The sequence below is a fragment of the Callospermophilus lateralis genome, chromosome 3, assembly GCF_048772815.1.
Source record: "Callospermophilus lateralis isolate mCalLat2 chromosome 3, mCalLat2.hap1, whole genome shotgun sequence".
NCBI lineage: Eukaryota > Metazoa > Chordata > Mammalia > Rodentia > Sciuridae > Callospermophilus > Callospermophilus lateralis.
In genome coordinates, this window is record NC_135307.1 from 66,936,431 (window position 1) to 66,964,419 (window position 27,989).

A 27,989-nucleotide genomic window follows, 5' to 3' on the forward strand; every position below is an offset into this window, starting at 1 on the left:
TACCACCAAGAAAAACAACAATTAAAATAAAGCAAATAAGATGAATGTTGCATCTAACAAAGTTATCTATCAATACTATATCAAGAGCCTTTGTAGGTTTTAGGGAAGAAAGGGGCAAAATACACAAATAGGCAATTAATAAGTAAATAAATACAAAGGACAAACATATTAGTTAACCTTACTAGTAATTTTAAAGATACAAAGTAAGGCAAGACTGTTTAGCCCATCCTTATAATAGCAAATATTAAAAATGTTAGTCCTTAGAAAAACAAATATTAAAAATGGTTTTTAGGGGCTGGGGTTGTGGCTCAGTGGTAGAGCATTCACCTAGTATGTGCAAGGCCCTGAGTTCGATCCTCAGCACCACATATAAATAAATAAATAAAATAAAGGTATTGTTTCAACTACAACTAAAAAATATTTATTAAAAAAATGGTTTTTAATGCTCAATGGTATTATGTGAGAATAGTTGGTCCTTGCACTACTGTTTAGATTATAATTTTTGAAACACTTTTGGGGAGTAATCTGTGAATGTGTATCAAAATTTTAAATGTATGTATGCCTTGGTTCAACAATTTGATTTCTTTGAATTTATTATAAGGAAGTAATTTGATACATATACAAAAATGTATGTTTATTATAATATTTAATAGAAAAATTGTAGCAAATTAGATTTACTTAGCATGGGACTCTAAATAAATTATGCTATACTAATAGAACAGAACGCTATGTGCATTTTTAATTGTCATATGACATTTTTATTTATTTATTCATTTATTTTTTGTGGTGCTGGGAATGGAACCCAGGGCCTTGTGCATGCAAGGAAAGCATTCTACCAACTGAGCTATATCCACAGCCCTTCGTATGACATTTTTAATGAAAAGAGAAAAAGAAGGTTATGAAATAGTATCTATGCCATGATTCTAATTTTGTTTATAAAATATGAAAATGTATAAAAGCATAAAAAGCTGAAAGTATTTATGTTCAAAGTCATTCTCTTCTCTATTTTCCAGATTTTTTCAATTAATTTATTTGAAGTATACTTGTTTGTGTAAGTTTGTGACAAGAACACGTGTTACACATATGTATATATGTGCATACAGATATGCATACATACATGTGTATGTATATATCCATATATTTTAAATATATCATAAAGTGTATTATCAATGTTGAAGTCCTAACTTTTCCCTCTTTTCTACCTGAGGAAAATTCTTAATTTTGTAATTTGGAAACTGAGATATGTCCGCATGCTTTAAAAGAGAAATGGATTTAGTATCTACAGATGACCTTCAAATGGAGATTTAATACGCCTAAAATGTCAAGTTTTTGATTTTGTTAATACAGTCACAACTATAGTAATCTTCAGTCCAGGCCCCAAGGCTTCAGAAAAGAAGTTGACCTTCTGTTCTCAGACGCTTTCTGAGAATAGACTCTGGTCCTTCAGTGATATCATGGCTATGTTTTTTCCCTGGCCATCAGGAGCTAGCCTCTGGATCAGAGCAAACACTGTATGGCCATCTGATCTCCCCTTCAGGCTCCCGGAGAGAAAGGTGCGGGTATCACGTGGTGAAACGACAGAGAAGTTCCAGCGAGCAGCTGCACTGCCTGAGCAAAGTCAAGAAAACCGGTGGGCACCTGCCAAGAGCCAAGGAGCTGCTGCTGAGTGCCCTGAGCCCCGAGCAGCTGGTGCTCACCCTCCTCGAGGCGGAGCCACCCAATGTGCTGGTGAGCCGCCCCAGCACACCCTTCACAGAGGTCTCCATGATGATGTCCCTCACCAAGCTGGCCGACAAGGAACTGGTGCACATGATCGGCTGGGCCAAGAAAATTCCTGGTAGGGCTCTCTGGGTCTTCACATTTCATTTATTTCTAGAAAGGACTGCTCCCAATATTTTTGGGTTGAGAGTAAAAAGTAGATGTCCAGGACTTTGTCTAGATATTTAACAATTTGACATCTTAATTTATAACTTAAAATGTGTTCTTTTCTCCTATGTTGAAAACATAGCTTCAACATTTCCTGGAAGGCAGTGGGGTTTAGAATTCTTGGACTTCTCAGTTCCTCTCTACCTGACACGTTGGTACAGAAGGAGTCGTACCTGGCCTTTTTCTGTTCCTGACTCCCTTCTTTTCCCTACTCCCTGGGTCCTTCCTTGCATGCACCCCATCCTCTCTATACACATCTCCAAATGACACTACCTATTGACTGCCTCTCATTCCTACATGTGGTCAGGGAGAACAGTTTCATAAAGAGACACACCTGGGCTCTGAAATTGAACTTGGGACCATTTGGGCAAGAAAGTCCAGGATTTGGAACCTGGAGCATAGTTAAAAGGTAGGTCTATGACCTCCACATTGACTGGGTCTGTTGGCTGTGAACTTCTCACCTTGAGCAGGTTGGGGTGGAGTAGGGTACAGTATGACCAGCCTGAAAATGAAAAGTTTGTCAGATCCTAAATAGGAAGTTTTAAAATATTTTTCCCATCAAGGAAGTATCAGTTATGTACATAAGTTAATATACAAAGATTAATAGAGTAAACCAGCAGTTGAGGTAACATGAATCAAAAGACCAGTAAACCTGGCATGCTGTCAAGTCAAAAGCAAGCTTAACTGTTTTTGAGTTGTCATTTAGAACCTACATTTTTCCATCCTATAAAGTAAACTTTCCATCCTATAAAGTAAACCAGACCTATTTATAGTATATATAGACAGTTCGTGATTTAACTTTATGATGGTGTGAAAGTGTACCCATACAACCATTCTGGTTTTCTCCTGTGGTTCAATATTCAATCATGAGCTATTCAGCATTTTATTATAAAATGGGATTTATGTTAGATGATTTGTATCCGACTGTAGGCTAATATAAGTGTTTTAAGCATGTTTGAGGTAGGTTAGACTGAGTTATGATGTTTGGTAAGTTGAATTTAATAGTGCTTTTTTTTTTTTTTAAGATAGGGCCTTGCTCTTGCCCAAGATAGCCTCAAGTGACACTCCTGCCTTAGCCTCCCCAGTAGCTGACACTACAAATGTGCACCGTAGTACCTGGCTCTACATGCATTTCTTTTTTTTTTTTTTTTTTTTTTTTTTGAGGGGAGGAGTACTGGGGATTGAACCCAGGGGCACTCAACCATTGAACTACATCCCCAGCCCTATTTTGTATTTTTTTAAATATATTTTTTAGTAGTAGATGGGCACAATACATTTATTTTACTTATTTATTTTTATGTGGTGCTGAGGATCGAACCCAGTGCCTCACACATGCTAGGTGGGCACTCTACCACTGACAACCCCAGCCTCTTATTTTGTATTTTATTTAAAGACAGGATCTCACTGAGTTGCTTAGTGCCTCACTTATGCTGAGGCTGGCTTTGAACTCACAATTCTCCTTCCTCAGCCTCCCTACCTGCTGGGATTACAGGTGAGTGCCACCATGCCAGGTCTTGCAATTTTTGACTTAAAATATTTTCAGCTTACTGTGGTTTACCTGGATGTAACTCCATTGTAAGCTGAGGAGCATCTGTACCTGAAGTACTATATTGTGCTAAAATTACTAATTAGCATCTGAACTAGTGTTTCTATGGAGGAGTGAATTTAGGATTCTAACCTTGTATGACTGCAACACATCATCCTCCGAAAAGACATCTCCATCCACTTCTTTACAGTGGCCTAAGAAATGAGGTCTCTCTCCAGGCTCTAAACCCCTGGCTTCAGAGGCAGCAACTGCATTAGGCAAACTGTAAATATTAGGTGGGGGTGAGAAGCTAGGTGAAGAAATGTTGGGGATAGAGAGCTGTGGGAACTAAGACCCTGGGCGATTGGTGTCTCTTGTGGTCCTTTGTGGGCCTGGGCTCATTTCTTCTGAGTTTTCTGGTGTCTGGTTTTGTTTTGTTTTGTCTAGCATCTTCACCTTTGCCAGAATGATTTCATTTTCTCTGCTGTTTCCCAGAGGAGAAAACACTGATGCACTTTCCTTCAGTTTTTGCTTTGAATGCATAAACACTATTTTGCAGGATCCCACATGGAGAGTAGTGGTGAAATTATTGCTAAAAACTCTGCAGCTTCTTTGTACTCTAACAAAAGTGAACTTTTAAGCCATATTAGTCCTTCTTCAAGTGTGGTGTTTTGAAAGTTTTGCAGAAAATTTAGGTATAGGCTTAAGGTATGATTTTTCTCTCCCCTGCAGTTGACATAGTCATTAGCCAAACCAACATGGTATTAAAATATCATCTAGCCTCAATCTTGTCAGATATCTATAAAAATAGAAATCTTCATCTCTCTTGGGTAGGTGTAATGTTTATAACTGAGTGGAATTGGAATGTATGTACATAAGAGGGACCTGAACTGGGCTATGTGTGTGTCTATGGAAGGGATTTGTCCATCTTTACATTCATTACTCCATTGAACTCTCCTTTGTGCAGATTCACAATGTAATCGCTCAAAGATTTGAATCATGTGTGTGGTCTTGGTGCTGCAGATTCCTCATTGGTAAAATGAGGAGGTTAAGTGATCGTACCTATAGGAAGGTTTGAGAGGAAGGCAAGAGTGCCCCCATGTTTCCTATAGAAAATAGTCTTAAAGGAGATTAAATAACTAGCTAGGAGGGGACTGAGCTAATGTTCAAACTGAAGTTCATTCTATGCCAAGACTTTACCTTTGGTTACCCTGCCTGCTCTTTTTATTATAGCATATAAAGGAAGCTCCAGTGTTCTCTACTTTGCTTTAAAAGCACTCAGTTCCTTACAGATAACTGTTTCTTTCCAGTTCTGTGACCAATGCATGCTTTTAGGCCATCAGGACCTGCTTCAGTTGTAGTATTTGCTCTTTAGGATGCATTCACCTAGAATGAGTGTTCCTACTCAGAAGAATGATCCTAACTCTAGAGAGGAAATTTGAAGCAATCAGAGGAACCATTTCAGTTGAAGCCTTGACTTTCAGCAGAGGCTGGCACTGCTCCCTGCATGGCCCTCACCCCCAACCTCCACCTACCCTTTCTGCCCACCCTTTTAGTCCCAGTCATGGCTTGGGTCAGACAGGTAGTCCCTCTGACTGGCAGTTGAGTTTTATCTTTCTCAATAGTCACAGGAGTTATTAAGACAGTTTTGCTAATAAGGATCAGGTCTGGCTTTCTGTTCTCCTTAAGCATCTGCCCAGGGAGCCAAGTAGCCTTGGTAGATGTTCTTTAGAAATATTAAGTGAAGCCCGCTGTGGTGGTGCACACCTGTAATCGCAGTGACTCAGGAGGCTAAGGCTGGAGGATCACCAAGTTCAAGGCCAGCCTGAACAACTTAGCAAGACCCTGCATCAAAATGAAAAATAAAAAGGGCTAGTAGAGCACTGGGTTCAATCCCCGGTACTGAGGGAACTATAAATACATACATACATACCTACATATATAAATACTAAATGAAATTTGTTAATCTCTAGAAAAGGTTCAAGACTGGAAACTGCAAGCTGCACACCTTAAATTCAAAACTTTCTTCCTTTAAACAGCATTTAATCACATCTTATATTTATTATTTCCCTATGTTGTTTGTGTTCCTAAGCCTTTGAAAACTTGCTGTTCTATCTTCACAGAACAGGTTGTGGAAGAGGAGGGTGGGTGTGTGTGTCTCACGGTATCTTCATTTCCCTAGGCTTCGTGGAACTCAGCCTGTTGGACCAAGTGCGGCTCTTGGAGAGCTGCTGGATGGAGGTGTTGATGGTGGGGCTGATGTGGCGCTCCATTGACCACCCCGGCAAGCTCATCTTTGCCCCAGACCTTGTTCTGGACAGGTGAGGAACACATATTGTGCTTCTTCTCAGACTTGTTTTGAGTGAGGCACTTAGTGAGTGGAAACAGAGTCCTAGGTGCAGTAATTAAAATCTCACACCTGAAAGGGTAATTAGAGGATGATAATGTCATCAGCTCCTTCACTGGGTCAAGAACCCAAGGAAAAGAAAGCTGGGATTCACTGTCCCTTGCCTCCCTTCTAATCTGTGGCGCAGCTGCATTCAAAGGCCAGGATCACAACAAGGGACTGTACCCTGCAGGATATATGGCCACTAAGTGTGCAGGTCAATGTAGATTTTTCTGCATTAAAAATTCTATTTTAGTGGTGTGCAGTGGTGCATGCCTAAAATCCCAGTGGCTCAGGAGGCTGAGGCAGGAGGATCATGAGTTCAAAGCCACCTCAGCAACTTAGTGAGACCCTATCTCAAAATAAAACATAAAAAGTGCTGGGGATATGGCTCAGTGATTAAGTACCCCTGGGTTCAATCCCTGGTACCAAAAAAAAAAAAAAAATCTTTTTTCAGGTTATAATCTTAAGTTGTTTTGCTGTCTTGTCCACTTCTAGTGACCAATTACATTTCCAACTATCTAGACAGGTGATAAATTTCTTATGAATAAATTTCTTATGAATTTATTTTCATATACTTTAACTCACTCTAAAGCATGTGCTATAACAGTGTTTTTGGAAATAATGGTGAAAGGAATAGTTATTTAAAACCAGATGAAGGTTTATAGAAGTTGGGATATGATAGTGCTAATGTCATAACTTGGTTACATTTAGCTTTTTAAAAATGATGGCACAGAAAAGGAACCAATTTTTAATTGATTTAATAGAGCTGTTTATGGAGGGAAAGCTGGAATATACAACCACATTAAAGATTTTTGCAGAAAAAAATAGAAAACTTAAAAAAAATATATAAAACTTTAAAATAAATATATATTTATATATATAAACTTTAAAATATATATATAAACTTTATATATATATATATATATATATATATATATATAAAATCAATAGACCTTTATTTATTTATTTATTTATTTATATGCACTGCTCAGTCTCGAACCCAGTGCCTCACACATGCTAGGCAAGTGCTCTACCACTGAGCCACAACCCCAGCCCTAATAGAAAACTTTCGGTGTACATTTGAACAGTTTGAAAATCTCCACGGGAATTGATTTCCACTTCCCCTTATGTTGAAAAAGTGCCACGTTGACTCTGCACAGAGTAGGAGGATGCCTAGTGCTAAGAACAGAAAGTACCTGCCCCAACTCTTGCATCATAATCCTGTTACCACTTTAGGTCATCAGAAGACCCTCATTCGCACGTTTGGCAGATGAAGAGCGGTGCCCCAAGGTATCAGCATCTATTCATGGATGACATTGACAAAGAGCACTGTTCTGAGTAATGGAGGTGTTTTGGTGGAGAACAAAGCCTGTGGGAAGAGCTGGCGCATGGGATGTGGCTTGAGCAGGAGCAAGTCCTGGTGGTGAACCATAGAGGGAAGCTCTGGAAGCCCAGAGCAGTGTGGAACATGAGAGCCTTCAGTAACAATCAAAATAGCTCACTTAATGGCTTGTATGTGCCAGGCACCATCGTAAGCACTTGATATATGTTGACTTGTTTAATCTTCACAACAGCCCTTTGTGGGTAAGCACCATCAGAATCCCTATCGGAAATGGAAAGTTTAGTGACATTGCTACAGTTATACAAAAGTAAGTGGTAGAGCTGGATTTGGGGACCTGGCTGTGGAATCCACACTCTTAGTGACATCGGTACATTGCCTCTCAGCAAGAGAGAACTGGAAGGGGAAGGAGGAGGCCAAAAGGCTGCCTGCCTTACTTTCTACTTTATTCTTTTGGCTTAGAATAGCACTATTTTATTTCTGCCTACTTCAGAAACTCACTCTTCCTGCTGTCATCTCAGGGTACCATGCTACAAGGCAGGCCAAAAAGCCAAGCACCCAGCCAAGGCATGCATTCATTATGTTCCACTCGATGACTTAAATAAAGCCACATACACTCCCCAACAAACCTACTTGTACATATAATATACACATACAGTTCTCCTAGAAGTTAGTGTTAGTGAGATGTTCTGTCCCTTGATAATCCAGTAGATTTGCAGATATTGAAATTATTTTACTTTTTGTCTTGTAGTGTAATTTTCATTCCTCGATTTTAGTGCAATTAACTTGCTTCTTTATTGGGTTCTTTAATTCCTGTAAGTAAATGTGAAAATTTCTATAAATGGAAACCAATCCTGGATAAATATTGTGCTTACATTGTACTTAGATAATAGAAGAAGAAAGTTATTTTTAATATATTCACATTACTCTTTATAAATATTTGAAAGTCTTATGTTTTATAACATATAAATTTAGTATATCTCATTAAGTATAAAAAGGAGTTCTAGGGAATTGTAAATGCTTTCACATTGAGGAGGCATTGTTTTGAGTGACTCCTCATGTTTACTTTTTGTTGTTATCCCTAATAGTATTTAAAAAAAATTTTTTTGTAGTTTAGGTGGACAGAATGCCTTTATTTTATTTGTTTATTTCTATGTGGTGCTGAGGATGGAACCCAGTGCTTCACGCATGCTAGACAAGTGTTCTGCCACTGAGCTACAGCCCCAGCACCCTAGTATTATTTTTGACACATTAGCTTTTTGGAATCTAGAATTTCAAGTTTAAGATAGTTCAGTTACTCAGCTCATCTCTTATATAGATAATATAGTTTTGTTTCTGGGGGAGTTGCCTAATCAAAATCAGGGATCATACTCTCTATATAAAGGAGTTCCATTATGAATCTTTTTTTTTGCTAAGTAAATAAATAACCCTCACACTATTTGAAAATTTGCTATCTGTTGCTAAATTTCCCTGCCAGAATTTCTTCAAGTAGTGATATGACCTTTATTCATGTTGAGGCTTTTGCAGCAAGAAAACTTGAACCTACTGGGGATGAGAGGAAACTCTGGTTATCTCAGCTGATTTCCAAAAAGGTAGTTCTTTTAGTAACCATTAAAATCATAAATTCATCTCACGATCTACCACAGAACCTGAGCTGCTGCTTGCTCAAAAAAATCATACATGACATTTTTATATCCTTAGCATCAATAAGAAACTGTTAATGTTAAATGCTGTTTAAAGATCAGAGGAAGCTGGGTGCCGTGGTGTGCACTTGTAATTCCAGCAACTCAGGAAATCACAAGTTGGAGGCCAGCCTTAGTAACTTATGGAGATCCTCAGCATCTTAGTGAGACATGTCTCAAAATAAACAATAACTACAAAGGGCTGAGGATGTAACTCCGTGGTAAAGTGTCTCTGGGTTCTATCTAGTACCAAAAAACAAAAACAAAAAACCAAATGCCATAAGAGGAAGTTTGAGTGTGTATTTGCATTAATTATTTCTATATTGAATTTTCTTCAAGGAAGCTATAATACTTTCACTTCAAAAATTTAATTTACCCTTGGTATCCAAATGTTGAACCCTTGTTAAGGATAAGCACATGGAAAGAACTTACCTGAGTCTGCCCACCCTATATCCAATGGCCATACACAGGAGGTAAATTCTGGTCTGTAACTATATAAGCAGCCAGCAGAGACATATGTTAGTACTAAAGAATAGCCCCAAAGTAGGGCCCACTCATTGAACATTTGTCATTGTATTAAACAGGATGTCTTTCTTTTATAAAAGAAGATTATCAAGCAATAGACTATTCCGTTTGTAATTAGTAATTTTATTTGGCACTGGTTCATGGACAAATGGTGGGCAAATGTGTACTTCCATGAGTAAGTAGATTTGATTGACATACAATTTCAATATTTTAACCTTCAGTCCGTATGTTCTCTATCTTTAATTCAAATCTTATTATCTTGTCCTAGTTTTTTTCCTTATAATTCAGTTTTAGTCCATAATTACAAAATAAATGAAATAGACCTCATCAATTGAAATCCTCCACTTTTCTTTATAACTCAACTGAAAGTAGAATTTTATGAGGCTGTCATTTATAAGGTATTGTTTGTTATTGTCCCTATATTTCTCATTTATTTTCTAAAAATATATTTGGTTTCTACAGACTGTGAAGTGAATAAAATATTCTAACTTTGCCAGCCCTTGAATGAAATGGTTATCTGTCATACCTGCCAAAAAGAAAGCAGTCAAACCTAGTTCTTTAGCATTTCTTTCAAGTGAATTTCACGGAGATTCACTTTTCCCATGAAGTACACATGCTCTGATTACTGTGAGTTGCAGTATGTATCCGTATGTAAACTCTCTCCGAATTTTGAAATACAAATTTTTGTTAAAAATGGCATGCATTTGGGGCTGGGGTTGTGGCTCAGTGATAGAGTGCTTGCCAAGTATATGTAAGGCACTGGTTTGGTCCTCAGCACCACATAAAGAATAAATAAAATAAAGGTATTGTGTTCACCTACAACTAAAAATATATATATATATATGGCATGCATTTAGTGAGGGAATGGTACAACCTCAATATGGACACAATATTTTTATTTTACTTATTTATTTTTATGTGGTCCTGAGGATTGAACCCAGTACTTCATACGTGCTAGGCAATTGCCCACTGCTGAGCTTCAGCCCCAGCCCCCAAAGTCAAACTATTAAAGGAAGGGTTGGTGGATATTTTTTGTTTTTTTCTCTTAAGTGCAAAATCAGCTTCTGTGAACCAAATGTCCTCAAGCTCAACAGTTGCAATTTCTAAGAATTAGTTGTCTCAAGCAGAGTGACTTGATGTGGCACGAGGGAAGTTTCTTGTGTACCTGCTAAGTGCAGAGCCTTGGTTGTCCCTACTGGAACCCAGAACTGAGGAGGTGGTCAGAGGAGGTAGGAAGAAGGGGTGTGGGGAGGGTGGGGGTTTCTCGCAGATTTTGGCATTCCTTCCAAAGTGCTCTGATTCTCCCAGATAGATGTCTTTCCCTGTAAGTGACTTCTAGGGGGCACTAGTGTTTTGTCACTTAACCTGTGTATTTTCAGAAAGCTGCAACTTTTTGCAGAAGTCACCATGCTGATTTGCCAAAACCCTGAGCCAGTTTGTGCTTGTAGCTCTGTGTAGGTGAGTCTGTGGGGTCACAGGTGCTATGGAAAGCAGGACCCTGGTGAGCTGCGCTCCTGGCTGAGCACCTAATGGGAAAGGTCTCTCCAGAATTGGTGGAGCCCAGTGGTGTCAGTCTACTTGAATTCGACAGAGGCTGTTCCTGCAAATACCATGATCATTAGAAGTGTCCTGGTGGGGTTGAGGGAAAAGGATTGGGAGCAGCCAGTGCCAAGGAGACTTCAATCTCCCTTCGGAGGATGCTAAAGAGACTAAAATTGAAACCCACAGAACCCTACTGTGCCATGGACACCCTTCACTCAGATGCACTGCAGCTTTCAGGAGTAATGAGGGTTTGGGGGCAAAATCATCTTCCTGATTGTTAGGGACTTCCAGTAACTCTATCTGATGATGATAGAAGTTTTTTGGAAAGCAGTGAGGTAGAATAATATATGTCTGGCTAGAGTGAATAAAAGCCACTGTTTTTTTTAAAGATAAAGAACAGTAATTTACTTCAAAGGTATGTTTAAAAAAATTCATCCCTATAAGGAGTTCTCAAAAGAATTTTGATTATATGCTTTGAAGTTTGCCTAAAATTTTTGCAGAAAAATGATCTTCAAGCCTGGTGTGATGGTAAGTGCCTGTGGCCTAGTACTGAAGAGGCTGAGGCAGGAAGATCACTTAAGCCCAAGTGTTTGAGGCCAGCCTTGGCAACATAATGAGATTCTGTTTCAAAACAAACAAATAACAAAAGCTTCAAGTCAAAATTTTCTCCAATCCCACTTCTGCCTTTTTCTGACACTAATTCACCTCGGTTGTGATTTCTTCGTATATCATATTCCCAGATGCATTTTTTCAAATTAACTTGCTTGGAAGTGTGTCTTGGTTGGCACACCTGTTTCTAAGCACCTAGGAAATGAGAAGCTCTAGATATGAAAGTTGATTCTTCTTGGGATATTTGCTTCTGTAACATGCAGACTTCCTCCTTAACACTTCCCAATGGGAACATGGAATGTCTCATTTGAGTCATCTGTCATATCTGGCTAGGTGTCATATCTGGGTGACTGAAATGGTTTAGTTTTAAAATAATCAACTAGAGTGGTATTCTTTAAAAGAAAATAAAACAACAACAAACACCTGATGAAGAGGTGGAAGGAAAAATGTAGTTCCAATGCATACTTTTGCCTAAATAATATTGACTCAATACTATTGATTTACTAAAAAAAATCCCCTATAGCACACCTTGTCTTCTTTATGTGAAGATAATTGTAGCAGTTTCATGTTGCTAGGTGTTGTCTTAATAATACCTTGCTACAGTCAAAGGATGTACAAGATGAAATCTGAGATTAAAAAGAAAATGTTCCTTATTCTTTTTGATGGTTGCCTAAAGCTGTGTGTTCCTTAAATTCTCAAATGAACTTTTGTAGGGATGAGGGGAAATGCGTAGAAGGAATTCTGGAGATCTTTGACATGCTCCTGGCAACAACTTCAAGGTTTCGTGAGTTGAAACTCCAGCACAAAGAGTATCTCTGTGTCAAGGCCATGATCCTCCTCAACTCCAGTAAGTAACCCCCGCAGCTGGGCCGTGTTTGTGGAGAGAGATACTCTTCTAGAACTGGCATGGCAAAAGAACAGTATTAAACTTGTGTTTGATTTTAAAAGGGGACAACAGCTTCCTTTGGGACTTCTCTGTTTTTTTTTTGTTACGGATTTAAACTGTAGTTAACTTTTGGTAACCTGAGTATAAATTATTCATTGGGTGAACTCCTGGGAGTTGATTTAAAAAGTAGAATAGCTCAGGCCATTTACTGGAAAAGAAAAAGAAATGAACTTTAAAGTGTTTCCCCATCAGCCTTTTTGCAAGGCTCAGACAGACATTTTACAGGGTTGATGTGCATCTATAGTTAATGTTTCTGGCTTCTACTTTTACAGATTCATGCATTCATTTGTTCATTTAGTAAAGACACTTAGGAAACAGTCCTGCCCTTAAATAGCACATAGTATAGGGAGGAAGGAAGTAAACTATGAAAACTCATAATCTCAGTGCTGTACTTGAGTGTGTGTGGAGTACAGCAGGAGAACAGGAGGAGAGATTCAGGAGAGGCTACCAAAGCAAAGACATCTGTGGAAGAGCAGAGGGGGTTGCCTAAGGCTGCAGACTGCAGCATTGAAGGTTATAAATGGTTTCCTTGGGCACTGAGCAGCCAGGAGGTTCAGAAGGGGACAGTTGTGCGTGGAAGGGTGTAATAGCAAGGTCACTCCCATTTCCAGGTGGAGGACTCCCTGGAGAGGGAGAGACTGAGGCAGGGGTATGTTAGAGACACTGGGAACTTGAACCAGTTTGGTATAGTGAGGTCAGGTGATGGACCAGGCTTCAGAGGTGGGACACAAGGAAGGTATCTAAGATGTGTGGTTTTAAAAAATTATATCAATAATACCTGGTTATTGTGAACATTCAAACAAAAAGAAGAGTTTAAAAATTACTAGGAATACCCCTCTTGAAGACAGCCACCATAACTTTGGTGACCGTAGCTAATAGAGTGTTTGTGCTTGCTTGTTCTTTCTCGCTGTCTTTCTCCAGTTGTCCTTGGGTATATATGGGGGTCTTAGTTCCAGGATCCCCTGTAGATATAAAAGAAATCTATGGATGGCTCAAGTTCTTTATACAAAATGATACAGTATTTGCATATTCCCTATGTATATTCTCTCATATACTTTATTTTTTAATTACTTATCATATATAATATGCTATGTATATAATTTTTGTATTATATAATTTAGGGAATAATGACCAAAATAGTCTGTATGTGTTGAGTACAGATTCAGTCTTTGTTCCTGAATGTTTTTGATCCATAGCTAGTTGAATCTGTGGATTGGAACACTGGATACAGAGGGTCAGCTGTATATATTGATAGAATCATACACATATACATAAATGTATGTTATGTTCAAAATTATGGGTGCTTTGAAATAGACTTATTTCGGTTTTAATTTTGTTGTTTGGCCCTCAATGTTCCTATCCAAAATCAAGTAGCCAATCTTTTGAGACCGGGTCTTACAAAGTTGCTGAGTGTCTTACTGAGTTTCTGAGACTGGCCTCAAACTTCTGATACTCCTGCCTTAGTCTCCCTAGTCACTGGGATTACAGGTGTGCATCACTGAGCCCAGCTCCAGGTAATTGATCTTAACAGCCAAATGATAGCTTTCCTACCTTCTTCCATCCTCTGGTGGTTAACATACTACCTTAACATACTACATTACCACTAATATACACAGTCAGGCTTTTATTTTTTTCATTTTAAAAAACAATGGGCCGCTACACACAAATCTTTGTATCTTGCCTTTTTACTTTTCAAAGTGCTGTGAAATTCCTCCAGGTCAGCTCAGAGAGATCTCATTCAATCTTTGAAATCAGGACATTTCACAGGGCAGTTGTTCAGCCATTTCCCTATTGATGTACTTTTACTTCATATCCAGCTCCTTTTTAAAAATCACTATAAACTTTACCTTAGTAAATAAAGGTATGTTATTTTGTACACATTTCTACATTTCTGGGTACTTGTCATACTGCTCAGCTTACTGTCTGTCTGGTGTTCATCCAGCCTCCATATCAGTTATTGATTGTTTGCTTAGCCATTGTTTACTTATTATTTATTTTGTAAGTACTGGGGATTAACCCCAGGGCCTCACACATGCTAGGCAAGCACTCTACCACTGAGCTACACCATGGCCCTTTTTATTCTTTAATCTAAGAGAGAATCTTGCTAAGTTTCCCAGGCTGGTCTCAAACTTACAAACCTCCTGCCTCAGCCTCCCAAGTAGCTGTAATTATAGGCATACACCTTTGCCTAGCACTTAGCCATTTATTCTTTTTGGGCTTTTTAGGTTATTAATTTTTTTCTGACATGTTTTATATATAAAATTTTAAAAATATTTATATAATTTGTATGATTTTATGTATTTGTAATTTATGTTTGTTTATATATTTATTATTTTATAATATTTATACTTATAATTTTAGATTTACATTTATATAACTTTAATAAACCATATATATTCATACAATTATTCTGTTGCTTGCTATAAGGTTTCTAGAAGCTTATATTCAATGTCTGCTCATCTCTTTGTGGCCTGTTAACAGTCTTACTTTGAGTAGCTCTGGAGAGAGCACAGAATGCTGTCCAGGAGATGGTTGGGTCTGGGTGGAAGGTGGGTTAGGCCTCACAGGAGAGGGGCACAGAAGAATGAAGAAAGGATCCAAAGGTACAGAGACCCTGAAGACAACCCTTGAGTATGTACCAGTTGGGTCTCTGTGTGACCTCATCTTCCTAACAGGACATTACCCTATACCCAACACCCCTCCAATTTATTGTTACCATTCATAAATTTTTCTAAAATAGTAGATGATTGGTGATTAATAATTCCTAATTGGGGCTGGGGCTGTAGCTCAGTGGCGAGCACTTGCCTGACACATGTGAGGCACTGGGTTTGATCCTCAGCACCACATTAAAAAAAAATTCCTAATTTGCCCATATGTGCATATGGGCAAATTTCCAACCAGGACATATAAAATTGATCAGGGAAGAAAATCAACTTTTTCTGCTCTTCTTTTCCAACCTGCCTATAGATGTTTACCTCACATGTTTGCTGCCATTTCTTTGTTAAAAGAGTGGATCTGCTTAAAAAGTATGTTCCCATCTCATCAATGCAAGGACATCAAATGCCAGATTATGGGGTTCCTCTTACTTTGAGAAATAATTCAGAACTCGTTTCTGTGTTGCAAAGTGCTCCTTGGAAAGCAGTTTGCTTGTTGTTACAACGCTTTGCTGTAAAAAGCCTTCTCTTTGGCAAGGCTCCTTCTAGTCATTTGAGACTCCGAGACATCATATTGTGTTGTTGTCAAAGCTAAAAGCAGCATCTGTGCAGATGGGGAACACGAAGGCAAGTGCGCTCCTCCTGCGAGATCTGACAAAACCACATGGTAAGAGAACCACAGAAGGCAAGTGAGGCAATTACCACTTGTGACAGTAAAATGACTAAAATTTGTTTATGGTAAATCCAAATGAAAAAAAATCTCCAGCAAGAAAGTTTCTTGCTTGGTAGTCATAACAGTTGTCAAATGAATTTACGTGGTTCAACATTGCTTGGAGGAGAATGGGATTCTGTTTCTATTGGAAATTTTCTACTATTGAGAAAGGGGGGTCTTCTGTATGCCAGATTTTAAGGATTTGAAAGAACAGGCTTTTTTCTTCTGGATTATTTGTAGCACTTAAATTGGAAACAAAAGCAATGCCCCCCTCCCAGACCCACAAAAAAAGCAGGTGTGGAACATACTGCCCCAATATTAAATAAAAATCCAGGACAGAATATATAAACAAACATTAGACAAACAGACTATGCAGGACAGTGAGCTTTAAGAGAAGGGATATAACAAGGTGACACTGGTTGTCAGTCTACTGCCTGGAGTCAGTTTAGTTTCTAGGTTGCAATGCAAGGAAGTGTATTAGGTTTCTACAAAGAAACAGAATCAATAGGATGCATGGACAGATATTGATGTGATATGCAAGAGTAGATTTACCATGAAAATTGGCTCAAGGGATTATGAGAAGTGTCATGGTATGCCATCTGCAAGCCAGAGACCAGGGAAGTTGGTAGCCTGGCTCTGTCCAAAGGCCTGAGAACCAATAGCAGTAGTGGTGCAACTCACAGTCCAATGCCAAAGGCCTAAGAAACTAGGAGATCACTGGGGCAAGGCCAGAGTTCAAAGTCTGGATAACTTGGGAGTTCTGATGTCCAAGGCAGGAGAAAGTGGGTGTCCCAGATCTGGGAGGCAGGATAGGGAAGGGAGGGAAAAAGGGAAGTGAGGAGGAAGAAAGGCAGGAATTAATTTGCCTTTAGTTTGCCATTTTGCTCTTTCTGGGCCCTCTGCCCAGGATGGGGCCTGCCTACATTGGTAGGGGCAGATCTTTCTTACTCAGCCCCCTGATTCAAATGCCACTGTTATCTGGATGCACTCTCAGACATACCTAGAAATAATGCTTTGCCAGCTGTTCAGTATTCCTTAATGCAGTTGACACCTATAATGGTTAATTTGAATTGTCAACTTGATTGGATTAAGAGATGCCAATGATTAAAAGGTTTATGAGTGTGTGGGGTGAGAGTGTGTCCAGGAATGATTAGTATGTTGGATAGCCAACTGAAGTGGAGACCCTCACTGAGCTTAGGCAGCACTGTCAATATGATGATGGCTTGGATGGAATAAAAGTTGGAAGAACAAGGAAGCAGCAGCAGATGTAAGCTTGATTCTTCTTGAACAGGTTCTTGATTGCTGCTGCGATCATCTGAGGATATCGAACTCCTGCTTCTTTTCTTTTTTGAAGTGGACTCTGCCAGTGATTCTCCAGAAACCTTCAGTCTTGGAATGGGGTAGCACCATTGGTACCTCTTGTTCTGGGGCTTCAGCCTGTTGGACTGCTCAGCTGCTGGTTCTTCCAGCTCTCTAGCCTGCAGATGGCCATTGTGGACCATCTAGCTTCTGGCTGCATAAAACAATCTGATAAGTCCCCTTTTTATAATTATATTTCCTGTTGATTCTGTTCTTCTAGAGAACCCTAATACAACACCTAAAATTAACCATAATACGGGCTGGGGTTGTGGCTCAGTGGTAGAGCACTTGCCTAGCATGCATGAGGCACTGGGTTTGATCCACAGCACCACATAAAAAAAACTAAATAAACAAAATAAAGGGTATTGTGTCCATCTACAACTAAAAATAAAATTAAAAAAAAATGACCATAATAGGGAGTTACCCAAATAGAAGCCATTTTTCCCCCTGAACTGAGGGGGAAGGGTTGTGAATTTGGGGCTATCAAGGCAGCTGTGATTTTTAGGAGACAGGACTTGAAAGGAAAGAGCTGCTCAGAGAGAGAACTTTGGAGATCTGCAGAAGACCCTGTTCCAGAAGGCTTTCAGCTGGGTATTCATCTGCTCATGATTATGAAGATACTGAGGGCCGGCCTGGGAAGAAGCACCAGAAAAGACGGAGCAAAACAATCCCTGAAGTTCAAACAGGGTGAGCTTACCAGGCTGTGAGGAAAACCTTGTGAGAGCCCAGACATTGGGTGTGATCCTCAGGAGACTGTAGTCTCGATGGTGCGGAGAAAGCAACCCAAGACTGAAGGCTACCAGACAAAACCTAAGAGGAGCCTGAGGGCTGAGCTGTAGCTCAGTGGCAGAGTGCTTTGCCTAACATGTATGAGATACTGGGTTCAATGCTTAGCACCACATAAAAATAAACCTATAAAATAAAGGCATTCTACAAGTACAAAACAATTTTTTTGAAAAAATAGTAAGGCTGGGGCTGGAGATCAGTGGTAGAGTACTTGCCCCTCACGGGTTCGATCCTCAGCACCACATAATAATAATAAAAAGATATTGTGTCCATCTACAACTAAAAAAAAAAAGTTAAAAAAAGAGTAAGTCTGAAAAAATCAAAATATTGCTAAGGAATTTGACTGCAACCCAAGACAAAACTCAAGATTATTTAAAGCAGAAGATTGGGGTATTGCTCTCTGGTAGAGTGTCTGCCCAGCATGCTCAAGGCCCTGGGTCCAATCCCCAGCGCTGCAAAACAGAACAAAACAATACAATACAAGGATATTGAGTGCCCAATAAGGAAAAATTCACAATGTCTGGTAACCAGCCAAAATTAGTAAGCATTCAAAGAAGCTAGAAAATGTGATCTCTAACAAGGAAAAAGCCACTAGGTTAGAAAAGACTCACAAATGAAATGAATGATAGAATTAATAGACAGGTACATTAAGACAGTTACTCTAATTATATTTAATATATCCAAGAGGCAGAGGAAAGCATGAGAAGGAAAAGGAAGAATATGGGAAGTATGAAGCAGGCACAAAAGGAACTTCTCGATGCAAAAACTTTAGGTGGTGTTTACATCAGAAAGAAGGATCGTGGATGTGAAGACATAGAATTCTTAAAAAATGAACGCAGCATTAGTGAGACAACTACAGTTGTTCATGTGCATAAAATTGAAATCCCTGGGCTGGGATATAGCTCAGTTGGTAGGGTGTTGGCCTCACATGTACAAGGCCCAGGGTTCGACCCACAGCACCGCCCCCACCCCGAAAGAAAGGAAAGGAAAGGAAAGAAATCCCTGATGGGGGATATGGAAAGGCACTTGAAGAGGCAATAGTTTTTAAAAATTCTAAATTTAATGAAAACAATAAACATGGTTTCTGTGATGCTCAGTGAAGCCTAAGCACACATACAAAGAAGGAGAAGGAGGAGAACCGAAGAAGGAGGAGGAGGAAGAGGAAGATGATGAAGATCACACCAACATATATTAATCATCAAGTTGCTTAAATTCAATGAAAAAGAACAAAAAAAAATTTTTTTTTGAGATGGGGTCTCATCATATTGTGTGGCTGGTCACAAACTCATGGGCTCCAGTGATCCTCCCACCATAGCCTCCTGAGTAGCTGGGACTATGGACACGAGCCACCTCACTAGACTGCAAGAAATCTCAAAAAAAAACAGCCACAGAAAAAAGACATACGGAGGAACAAAGACAAAGATGGCAAAAAATCTGCTTTCTGAAGTGTAAATTAAAGAGATGAAAACAACATCTTTAGAGTTCTTGAGAAAACAATTGTCACTGTAGAGTTCCTTATACTTTCAAAACTGAAGACAAAATAAAAATCTTTTCAGACATAGAAAAACTGAAAGAATGTATTACTAGCAGCCCTGCACTGTAAGAAATATTAGTAGATGCCCTTTAAGGAGGTGAAGATTATACCAAATGAAACCATAATTCTACATCCAAGGAACATTCTTTTCCTATTTAAGTCCTTTTATTTGTGTTTCAAAGATAACCTAGTATTTAAAGCCAAAATAATAACAACATGCTGTAAGTTTATATAGAAGAAAAACATGTCACAAGAGCACAAAGGCCAGGAAAGGACAAACGGAAGTATGTGCTATTGTAAAGTTCTTCATCTGAACATGAAGTAGTATTGCTTGAAAAAAAACAAAAACTGCGGTGAGTTAAATATGTATATCACGACCCTGAATGCAGCTGTTGAAATAATTCTTCAAAGAGTTAGGACTAATATAATTTTTAATAAAGGTGATTAAAAATAGAACCACAAGAAAAATCCATCTAAAGGAAGATATTTTTAAAAAGTGGGAGTGCTACTTGGGAGGTTGGGACAGGAGGATTGCAAGTTTGAGGCCAGCCTGATAGCTCAAGAGTAAAGCACCTCTGGGTTGTTCAATCCTGCAAAATCAAAACCAAAAAACAACAATCACAATGAGAAATCATTATATACTCATAAGATGTCAAAATGAACTGGGCACAATGCTTTTGGTCTAGAATAGGGGATACATCCTTAAACCTTCAAGGGTCTGATCTTTACTGGACATAAATGGAAGAGGCACATCCTCCTCCAGGTGGGGGCTTAACATTCTAGCTTGCTTCTCAGTCACCCTCTGCACCAAGCATGCAGAGGATGTGGGCGGAACTGGAACCACAGTGTGATCTCAGCCTCTGATGAGCCTCTTGAAATGCAGAGACAACAGGAAATGTTACATTTAACAACCTGTTCCAATGTTCAAGGGTTTTTAGAAATTCAGAGGTGTTATGTGAGCACTGCAGTTAATAGCATCCTTAGTTAAGAGCAGAAGGACCATCCTTGTCACCTAGGACCCTGAAGATTCGTAATCCTCCCTCAGAATTAAAGAGATCACTAAATCTAAGAAATAGAGTGGAATCAACCTGCAGACATTTACCCTGAATCTTTCAAACTAGTTTAAATTGGGAACATTTCTATTTGTCTAAAAAAATTTTATAGAGGTTTTATTTTTATTTATATATTTCTGTTTTAGTTATACATGACTGTAGAGTGTTTTGTTTGTTTGTCTGAACAGTTTTAAGACTTAAAAAGAATGAAACTTAACAAGGGAAAGGAACAGAGGTGATCCTGTTTTACATTAGACAGCATATACCTACTACACCTCCCATAAGCTGGAAATTTCTTCCTGTGGTCAGTATTCTGGGATTTTAATTAAACAGTCTAGGTTTTCTAATTTATTTGCCTTCAGTCAAGGAACTACATATCTTCATCCTTGGAACACATAGGACATGGCAGATCTGGGGCTTTGTGCTTCTCAGAATATCATCAAATGGGCCAGTGAGAGGGATGCTCAGCTGTCCCCAGAGGGGAGAGGAGACAGTGTCCTGGATTTTATTTTACTGTCTTTGATATGTGTGGAGCACTGTGCCAAGATCATCCTTTGTACCAGATCTCTTTAGTTTCACGAAAGGTGCTTCATGTAATTCTGTTCTATAATGAATCCTAGCTAATGTTCCCACCTTTTGTGGGGTGGAGGGGTTTATTTTTGTCATATCCTGTGTGTTTGACTGATGGGGCTTCCGGTCTGGACCTTTGCTCCTGCCCAGGGCCTGTTCTTAGCAGTTATTGTCCCCAGGTGTTGGGTGAGCAAGAGGGTGCATGAATGGCCAAAGTGCAGGCGCTCCTGCCTGGGGAGGGTATTGGCAGCGCAGTGGGCATTCTTCAGGCCACTGCCTTCCCAGGATGGTTGTGTGCTAGCTGCAGTCTGTTGTCTCTATATTTCCCCATTTGTAAAATTGGTGTGATCGATGCCTTGTTAAAACTCTGTCTAGAGGTAATCTTCCTCCCTTGCTCTCCCTCCCAACCCCATTTTGAGTCACCCCCCTTATATCAGAGAAGACATTCGGCATTTGTTTTTTGATAAATTGTGGTATAAAGGTGTATTAAGAATTGCAATGCAAAAAAATTATGAATGTAATGCACTCCTCTATTGTGATGTAAGAAATAATAAAAAAAAATAAAATTAAAAAACAAAACAAAACTCTGAAGCCTGCCCTCTGCAAACTGCTTGTTAATGATGGGCCCGAGGTACTATGTGGAACTGTGCTGCCCTGGCCTGCAGAGGTCAGGGTCATCCTCAGGCTATGCTGCTGCTGCGGGTAGGGTGACCTAACACCTAGCATGTGTTCTCACACTGCCCAGGGCATTTATGTTACTATAATTTTGGTTCTGAGGTGTTATTTTTATTTAAATCCATCTTGTGCCCTAATGCACATACCACACAATGAAGCCATTTAAATATATAATTCAATGCTTTTATTATATTCACTATAGGTGGTGCAGTCATCACTATAATTAATTTTATCACTCCAAAAGAAATCTGATATTCTTTAGCCATCAACCTCCATTTTCCACCCAACCTATACCTCCAGGCAATGACAAATTGTTTTCAAGGTTCATACATGCTATAGTATTTGTCAGTACTTAATTCTTTTCGTGGCTGAGTAGTATTCCATTATATAAATAGCCCACATTTTGTTTATTCATTCATTCATTGATGGGCATTTGGCTTACTTCTACTTTTAGGCTATTTTTTTAAAAATATGTTTTTAGTTGTCAGTGGACCTTTATTTTACTTATTTATATGTGGTGCTGAGAATCTAATCCATTGCCTCACATGTGCTAGGCAAACACTCTGCCATGGAGCCACAAGCCTAGCCCCCACTTTTAGGCTATTATAAGTAGTGCTGCTGTGAGCCTTTGAATACAAGCTGTGATTCATTTTTATTATTTCAAATTTTGTCACTTTGGAATGAGATATGTACAGGTATACAATTTTGGTTTCTTTTAGAATTTGAAGACATATTTCTTTATGGCAGTAGAAACTCATAGAGCATGTCATGCAGCAGAACATATTAGATAACAGTTCAAAGAACTGTTTTTGCATCTGGGATCAATTTTAGGCAAAGCGAACTTAAAATAATTTTCTCTGTACTTTTAATTCATGCTTTTCTGTTGTGTACCTAAAATATGTGTTGACATTTAAATGATGATGATGATGATGATGGGGCTGGGACTGTGGCACAGTAGTAGAGCGCTTGCCTAGCATACATGGGGCACTGGGTTCAATTCTCAGCACCACATGAAAATAAATAAAATACAAAGGTATTGTGTCCATCTACAACTTAAAATAGTTTCTAAAAATTACGATGTATGTTTGGCTAAAAAAATGCAAAAACTTGAACCTATGTGATTTCAGTTAAATTCCTCCCATAGATGAATGTTTCCTCCACACCAGGCATTGTGCAAGGTGATGGGGATATAATGACAAGTAGGTTCTGTGCCCTCAGAGCGCATGTGTGCAGTCTTGGGGAGGACTGGAGGGTGGCTTTGGAGATGCAGGAGGACAAGGCAGATATCCAGCATATGGGGTTTTAGGGGAGAACTCAAGCCAAACTTAAAATGGATGGTAGGCAGGACAGGGGAAGCTTCTAGAAGGAAATCCAAGAACAGGTTGGGATCTAAAGGAGGAATAGATAGAAACAAATAAGAGAAGGAAGGCTGGAGAAGGAGGGAGTTCCTAGGCAGGAGGTTGGGCATGTTTAGCACCTCACCTGGGTCCCTCGACTGCTGCATCAGGTGGTTGGGACTGTACCCCAAGAGCTCAAGAGGGTGTGCCTTAGAGGGTGCTGGATGAGCAGATCTGCGTTTTGGCCATTCAGGGGATGCCCTGGATCAAGAGTGGGGTCTTGTTTCCTTTCCATTGAGATGGCAGGTCACCACTGGGGGACAGTGGCAGGCCAGAGGGTGCGAAGGGATTCAAAGAGCCACTATGGAGGACAAGGTGAGCAGGTGGGTTAGGGAAGCTGCTTCAGGGATGCTATAAAAGGTGGATATTTTAGATATGCATCATGAGACATTATGGCGGGCCCCTAGGCATATGCCGAAGCTCTGCAGTTGGGTAGCTGTGCTTCTGTGTATCCTGTGCTGCAGGTGGGGTTGGGCGCATTTGAACTGAGTTGCCTCAATATAACTAAAAATGTCAATAAGAACAAGAGCAAAAATTGCCAAAACAAATCCATCATTACAGTCAAATCTATAGCTGTGGTTGATGTCACATAATTTTCTACTTATTATTACTTTGAAATTGAAAGCCTAGAAGAGAAATCAGTGTTTCAGGAATTGAGAAATTGTTTTGTGGGGGGCAGGTGCAGAGAAGGGGGGAGATTTACCGGAGTTGTTATTTTGTTAATTTGCAACCATTGGGAAGCTGCAGCATCTTAGATCCCAGAGTCAGAGGGAATTGAACCCAGGGTAGGGCAGGTTGGGGAGGCAACCCTGCTTTTCCGGGCCTAAGGAAATAATGTTCCTAATTAGGAATTGAGGTTGGAGCTGTAGAACTGGTTCAGGGTTCGAGAGCTAGAAATGGTAGACATAAGAAAGGCAAAACCCGACTCCAAATGGATGGTTATGCTGTCCCAGCAAGGTGTCCCAGAAGTGAGATACTGAGGATCTGGACAGGGTGACAGTGGTGCCATCTGTGTGGGACATACACATGGTGGTGGTGTGGGGGAGGCCAAGCTTCATAGCATTGGCCATTGTTTCTTAAACTCCATTAGGTAAGGAGCTCTTCTTGGGCTCAGAGTAGAATCAATCTCCCTTTCTGACCTCCAGATATACCTGTCGCTGCAGATGAAAATGTCCCATCATGATCTGGGGAGAATAGATACACCTACTGCTTGAGCAAGGCCACTGTTCTGGCGTGACAGATTGTTCAAGGGGTCATTTATCTGCCCTGCATTCAGCTGGGCTTCCCTTGCAGCTCAGGGATGGGGCTGGCTTTCAGGGAAGAACCCCTGGGAGGTTCTTGAGATCTCGCCTCAGATGCCCAAGCCAGAACAGCTCAGACCTAGGTGGGCTTCCTTCCCCGACAACGTGGGCACGCTTCATGGCGAGCTCGTGACTTTGGTTTTTCACAGAGCAATGACTTGGGGCTCTCATTGTCTCATCCAGGTATGTACCCTTTGGCCGCAGCGAGCCAGGAGGCGGAGAGCAGCCAGAAGCTGACTCACCTGCTGAATGCTGTGACTGACGCTCTGGTCTGGGTGATCGCCAAGAGCGGCATCTCTTCCCAGCAGCAGTCCGTTCGCCTGGCTAATCTCCTGATGCTCCTGTCTCACGTCAGGCACATCAGGTACCGGCCTGCAGGGGCTGCTCCACTGAGCGCATGCGCAGTGTACACGCTCAGAGCTTTGGGAAGTGTTTGCGAGTTTAAGGTGGATAGTGTAGGCGTGTCACCTTTAAAAGAAAACCCGTGAAAGGGAGTGGGGGGTGTTCACTCACGTGTCACCACAGATTGACACGTAGTATTGAGTGAATGTCACAGGGCACCTTCCGGATTTTCATGGCATCATGTGGTGGCCTGTTTTGTGGTTGCTAGGGTTTAGAGCTTGTTCATGGAGTCCTAAAAGGGGCAGTTCCTCCCCTGCAATGAACCACCACCTGAGTCATTTTCCTGAAGAGGCTAAGTCTGGCTCTCCTAGGGCATCCGTTAGGCCCGTGATTTGGGGAAGCGCACAAAACTTTCCCTAAAATTTATTCTTTCCTTTTGATGACATCAAGATATTAAGAATGAGATCTTCCAAACAAGTTTGGGAAGGCAGGGTTGTGGATGGAGCACATTCCAGACCCACATGTAAAATTGTGTGCTGGTGAAGGGGGTGGCAGCAATGGCTTCTGCTGGTGCATGGTGTCACCCAGGAGTGTAGCCCTGCACCAGGGCTGGATGAAGGTGGAAGATAATGCCCGCTTGAGGGGCTGTGGGGAAGGATTTTAGCACGAGGGAGGAAAAAAGACCACTGTCCCCGTTTCTTCTTTATTTCTGCTTTTTGAAACAGCATCTATTTTGCCCAGGTTGTCCTCAAACTCCTAATCCTCCTGCCTCAGCCTCCCAAGTAGCTGGGATTACAGGCATGTGCCATTGGGTCTGGCTCCTGTACACTTTTCAGAGCCACATTTTTACATTTTTGAGGGGCAATTTCATTTAAAAAACAGCTTCCTAATGTAGTGCAGAAATGTTCTCTATCTTAGAAAAGCTGTGATGTGCCTTTTGGAGAAAATAGGTAAGTTTGCTTCAGGCATGAGTTAGGGTGCCTTTTGTTGGCTGTGAGTTTGATACTAATGAATTGACAATGTCTATTAAATAAGGCATCTTTATATAAACACACCTAGAACAAGATTGACCAGCTGATGAAAATGGGATGAGACGTTTTTAGGAACCTGTGTATGTCCCTGAGGAGCAGTGACTCAGTATTTGCTAACTCGGTGTTTACAGTGACTTTATAGAACATGACTACGGTGAATAATTATAATTGATTGTACCCTGTGCCATGTGCTGGGTGGGTGGTGGGACACAGAAGTCAAGACAATTTTGTTTTTGTCCTTGAATATAAATTACTGAGAGCTGGGTGCTTGAGCTATAGAGTAGGAGACTGGGGGAGTGCTGGGTGGGGGCAGTTTCCAACCTGCTCTGCTCAGGAGAATGGGGAAGATTTTGACATTCCCAACCCTACCCTCAAGGAAAAAAAACTCTCAGTATCTTTTTGTCTCATAGTAACAAGGGCATGGAACATCTGCTCAGCATGAAGTGCAAAAATGTGGTCCCCGTGTATGACCTGCTGCTGGAGATGCTGAATGCTCACACACTCCGTGGGTACAAGTCGTCCGTCTCGGGGTCTGAGTGTAGCTCAGCAGAGGACAGAAAGAGCAAAGAGGGCTCCCAGAACCCACAGTGTCAGTGATGCCTGGCCTGGAGGTGAACAGGCCCACATGAGGTCAAAGTCAGAAGCATGAACTTAAGCAGATCGGGAGCCTGGCCTTCACCATATCTCCATAGAGTGGCCCCTCATCTGGGTATGGCTGCCTCCGTCATGTTTGGTCCTTCCCTACCTTCCACTTCTCAGGAGTCAGGGTGAGAAAATCAAGTTTTCCTTGTATTGGGGGTACATTTGAATACAGAGTCCCATGTTACATGGCTGTCTAGGATCTCAATATGATCCCTTTCTTACTTTCCATCTCCATTCCACCTCTTTGGGAAATATCCTAAAGATCTTGGAATGAATGGTGTAAGTCTGACTTAGAAGTGTTGCAAATTAGAACCTGACACATTGATAGGAAATGGACTAACCCTTACTGTGCACTCTGTAGTCCCTTTGGAGTTGACCTTTGGATGCTCTCTTCTGGACCATTTGATTATAGGATCGTAAACTGCAATGACAATCAGTTAACTAGTTTCACGTACCTACCTCACAGGCCTGTGAGGACTGATGTCATGTTCTGAGGTTCTGTCAAAGACCAAGGGGACAGTGGTTAAACTGGCATGTGAGCCTTGATCTTCCTACCAGACTTTGTTGCTCTCTTTGCACACATCTGTCCCTCAGTTTATATTCATGGAGCCCACTAATTCTTTTGGTGTGTGTGATCACTTTCATGGAGGATTGTGGCAGATTTAAATTTCTCTGCCCTTCTTGAAACTATTGTCCCAGTGTGCTTAGCATGTGTGCTACAGAAAGACCTCATGTCTGCAGGAATGGGATTCTCTTGTGGGTGTGGGTTTTAGCCACAGTTTTTCCCAGGGTGCTGTGAATGCAGTTTCCATCTTACATGGCAGAAGTGGCAGCCATAAGTGCCACATCAGCCACCTGGGGGACACCGGCACACCATGGGTTATGGGTGCTTTTCTGTGGAAAGATGCTACACACACACACACTAGCATGTTAGCTCTGGGGCCATGCTGTCTAGACACCACTCGAACAAGACTTGGTTTGGAAACTCTCCTTAAAAAAGAGAACTATTTAGGGGTAAGTATTTATAGCAAAAAAAATAATCCTTTTAACCCCTGGGGAACTCTCTTAAAATATTTTCTTATCAGAAAATTTATATGGTGGTCTGGGCAATAATGAAATAGGAAAGGAAGATGAAGCACTTCTGAAATGACAATTTTAACTCACTTTTTTAAAAATGGAAATTTTCAGACCAATTTTTGGAGGACACAGCCAATGTGTAAAATGTATAACAGTCATTATTTTGGAAATGAGCAGTTAAATGGTCATGTTGATTTTTGTAGTAATGTTTTTCAAAAGTTCCTTGGAATATGGCAGTAAGTACATTCTCTTTTTGAAAATAAGTTTACTTTGGCTAGCACATCCTGTATTTACTGTCATTAGGAAGATTAAATTTAATGTCACAAAGGTTAGTTTTTGCTAGTGAAAAACTTTAGTTCTTAATTTTGACCCTG

General features: G+C 40.3%; 1 protein-coding gene and 1 non-coding gene across 4 annotated transcripts in view; both read left to right on the top strand.

The window, feature by feature from the left end:
• Positions 1 to 26,493, top strand: part of Esr2 (estrogen receptor 2) — a 44,380-nt gene extending 17,887 nt beyond the window's left edge. The window contains exons 4-9 of one of the 3 annotated variants that reach the window (XM_076848331.2): positions 1,538 to 1,837; positions 5,634 to 5,772; positions 7,077 to 7,130; positions 12,251 to 12,384; positions 24,707 to 24,887; positions 26,307 to 26,493. In XM_076848331.2, the coding sequence (XP_076704446.2) occupies positions 1,538 to 1,837; positions 5,634 to 5,772; positions 7,077 to 7,130; positions 12,251 to 12,384; positions 24,707 to 24,887; positions 26,307 to 26,493 (995 nt within the window). The remainder of the gene's footprint in view (positions 1 to 1,537; positions 1,838 to 5,633; positions 5,773 to 7,076; positions 7,131 to 12,250; positions 12,385 to 24,706; positions 24,888 to 26,306) is intronic. The other 2 variants (XM_076848332.2, XM_076848333.2) reach the window with 2 other exon arrangements.
• Positions 297 to 369, top strand: Trnat-agu (transfer RNA threonine (anticodon AGU)). The gene has a single exon. It is a non-coding gene; the product is annotated as a tRNA-Thr (tRNA).
• Positions 26,494 to 27,989: the final 1,496 nt, after the last annotated feature.